The 1,375-nt window shown below is 47.7% G+C and overlaps 1 protein-coding gene across 1 annotated transcript; it reads left to right on the top strand.

Moving 5' to 3' along the window:
* Positions 1-154: 154 nt before the first annotated feature.
* On the top strand, positions 155-1,175 carry SARC_16257 (hypothetical protein; the record flags this gene model as incomplete). The annotated part of the gene is made up of 2 exons (XM_014289630.1): positions 155-531; positions 1,030-1,175. Coding segments are annotated over exons 1-2 (310 nt in total), but the record flags the coding sequence as incomplete, so codon positions are not given.
* Between the last annotated feature and the right edge of the window lie 200 nt (positions 1,176-1,375).

The raw sequence follows: 1,375 nt of genomic DNA, 5'->3' as shown, positions 1-1,375 counted from the left end.
TATGTATATACATATATTACACACACACATACATATAGCCTCCTCCAAGTCACGTGTTCTTCTCAGTACGTTCTCCTGTTGGCCGGAGTTATTCATCCACAAATTCTCTCTTCTTATCCATACCCGAATCTCTATCACACACTTACTCACATTGTAGAGTAAGAAGAATCGAGGCCGCAGTAGTAGTGCGCGGCGTTCGTTGCTGTCTCTGCTGGGTCGCAGCCCGTCTCAAGTGCGTGTCAGTGGGGACGAGTCTACCAGTACAGACCCAGGTCGAGACATTATTGAGAAGAGCAAGACAAATGCCACAGATAGTGGCGGGAAGAGGGCTTGGAGCGGCGGGAAGCATAGGGTAGTTGTCAGTGAGATGGAGGTTAATAGGGAGTCGAATAGGAATAGGGATACGGATACGCAAAAGATGAGGTATAAAGATAGGAACCACAGGATACCAACGAGGAAGGGAACGTATATGCGCTACACTTCGCTCACAGACGAGCACCATGGAGGCCCACAGTCTAGCAATGCCATTGTGTAAGTGGCTGGTGATAGAGCGTGTTGTTTGGTTGTGTGTGCTGCAATGTCGCCGTGTATGTGATTGATGATAATGCGTGGTGCTTGATTGTTGTGACTTCACATGTTGACTCTAAGCGGTCGATGATGTCAGCGAGTTCTGGTCATATACGGTAGTCCGTTTGATAATGGTACCCAACCAGCTGACCTGTATATCTGTCCCCTACCACCGATATGATAGTTGGTCACTCTCATCCCTCGATCTCGCGATTAATGAGCCTAGCAACGCTTCAGCTTGTCATATCCCTTGCTTCTGTTGAACCTCGCACGTGCTTTCTGTCTGCTGACACCACAAGTATTTGTACGGGGGTTCCTTGTCCTCTCATATACCCCTCACCGCTACGTCTGCTCATACATTCTAACTGATAGCAGACCAAGCGCCCATACGAGATCCAGTTTCTCTCTACTTCTCACATACCTATCTCAACACGACTTGGCAATGCCTGACAATTCTGGCAGCACCACTAGGAGTGCGGGATATAACAGGAACGGACAGTTTGAGCATGCCACACTGGGGGGTACAGGAGGGGACGTGTTACTCAAAAGCTATTCGAGTTTCGGGCCAAGTGACGATGAAGATTTGGCAAGATACAGCACTCTCCCCGGTATGCGTGTGGGAATTAACGGGCGAAGACACGTGGGGTTATTAATAGTACGCAGTTGTTTGTTGTGTGTATATGAAAGTAATAGTGTATGTGCTCAATGCAGGGTCCGACACACAGATGAATGGAGATTCGGAGGCGAATTATCTCACTTTGCAAAGTATCAGTGTCTTCATTCTTGCATGTTTCCTTAAACCTATAAT

This window comes from Sphaeroforma arctica, assembly GCF_001186125.1.
Source record: "Sphaeroforma arctica JP610 unplaced genomic scaffold supercont1.7694, whole genome shotgun sequence".
Taxonomy (NCBI): domain Eukaryota; class Ichthyosporea; order Ichthyophonida; genus Sphaeroforma; species Sphaeroforma arctica.
The sequence above is the reverse complement of the archived record's forward strand: the minus strand, read 5'-3'. Positions and strand labels throughout refer to the sequence as shown.